General features: G+C 60.8%; 1 protein-coding gene across 1 annotated transcript in view; it reads right to left on the bottom strand.

Moving 5' to 3' along the window:
- Positions 1 to 6: 6 nt before the first annotated feature.
- The window catches only part of FAM63A (family with sequence similarity 63, member A), a gene marked incomplete at its 3' end in the record, with an annotated part of 2,248 nt that continues 1,245 nt past the window's right edge, over positions 7 to 1,009 (bottom strand). Inside the window, exons 2-4 of the mRNA XM_010004496.1 lie at positions 844 to 1,002; positions 162 to 264; positions 7 to 61 (exon numbers count right to left, since the gene is read on the bottom strand). Of these exons, the coding sequence (XP_010002798.1) occupies positions 7 to 61; positions 162 to 264; positions 844 to 1,002 (317 nt within the window). The remainder of the gene's footprint in view (positions 62 to 161; positions 265 to 843; positions 1,003 to 1,009) is intronic.

Here is a 1,009-nt window from a genome sequence, read left to right as displayed (position 1 = left end):
CACAGCCCGTGGAACGTCAGCTGGGAGGCCGTGGCCTCCAGGAACTGCTCGGCCACCAGCCCTGGATGGGGGACACAACGGGGTGGGAGCAGGGCTGGGGCACCCAGAGCCCCACCCAGGGACCCCCACGGGGAGCGGGGGGTTGGGTGGGGGTCCCTCACCTTCGCTCACCAGGCTGGAGTCGCTGGCCTGTTTGCAGGTGATGATCTTCTCCACCAGTTGGTTGTAGCTCAGTTTGCCCACGGCTTGGACCACCTCGGGGCTCTGCAGGGAGGGGAAGGGCTGGGGGGGTGAGAACCAGCTCTGCAGGGACCCAGGGCAGCAAAACGAGTCTGTTGGGACCTTCCCCAACCAGCTGGACCACTGGTCCATCAGGGGGACATCCAAGAAGCTTCTTGGAAGGGTCTTTTCCATCACGGAAGGGTTTGGGTTGGAAGGGGTCTTCAAACATCATCTAGACCCCACCTTGCCATGGGCAGGGACACCTCCCACCAGCTCAGGTTGCTCCAAGCCCCATCCAACCTCCCTTAGACACTTCCAGGGATGGAGCAACCACCTTGAAGATCATTTAATGGATCATCTGGGTGATCTTTAAGGTCCCTTCCAACCCAAACCATTCCATGATCTAAAGATCATCCAGATCCAACCCCCCTCCATGGGCAGGGACACCTCCCAGCAGCCCAGGCTGCTCCAAGCCCCATCCAACCTGCCCTTCAACACCCCCAGGGATGGGGCAGCCACAACTTTTCCGGACAAATCAGTGTCTCATCAACCCTTGGACCATTCCCTGGTGTCCCTGGGCCAACACAAGCCACCAGCAGGACATGCATGGGGCCAGCTCACCTGGGGGTCCACCAGCCAGCCGTGGTAGAGCGGGACGTTGAGGAGGTCAAAGACAATGCACTCAGGTGTGTACTCGAAGTCGGAGACGCCCGTGAACCGCACGTTGACGTCCAGCCCCGTGGCCAGCTTGGGCAGGACGGTCATGGAGTCATTGATGTTCTGGGGG

This window comes from Chaetura pelagica, unplaced genomic scaffold, assembly GCF_000747805.2.
Source record: "Chaetura pelagica isolate M959 unplaced genomic scaffold, ChaPel_1.0 scaffold701, whole genome shotgun sequence".
In the NCBI taxonomy this organism is placed as follows: domain Eukaryota; kingdom Metazoa; phylum Chordata; class Aves; order Apodiformes; family Apodidae; genus Chaetura; species Chaetura pelagica.
This window is presented reverse-complemented; position numbering and strand designations above follow the sequence as displayed.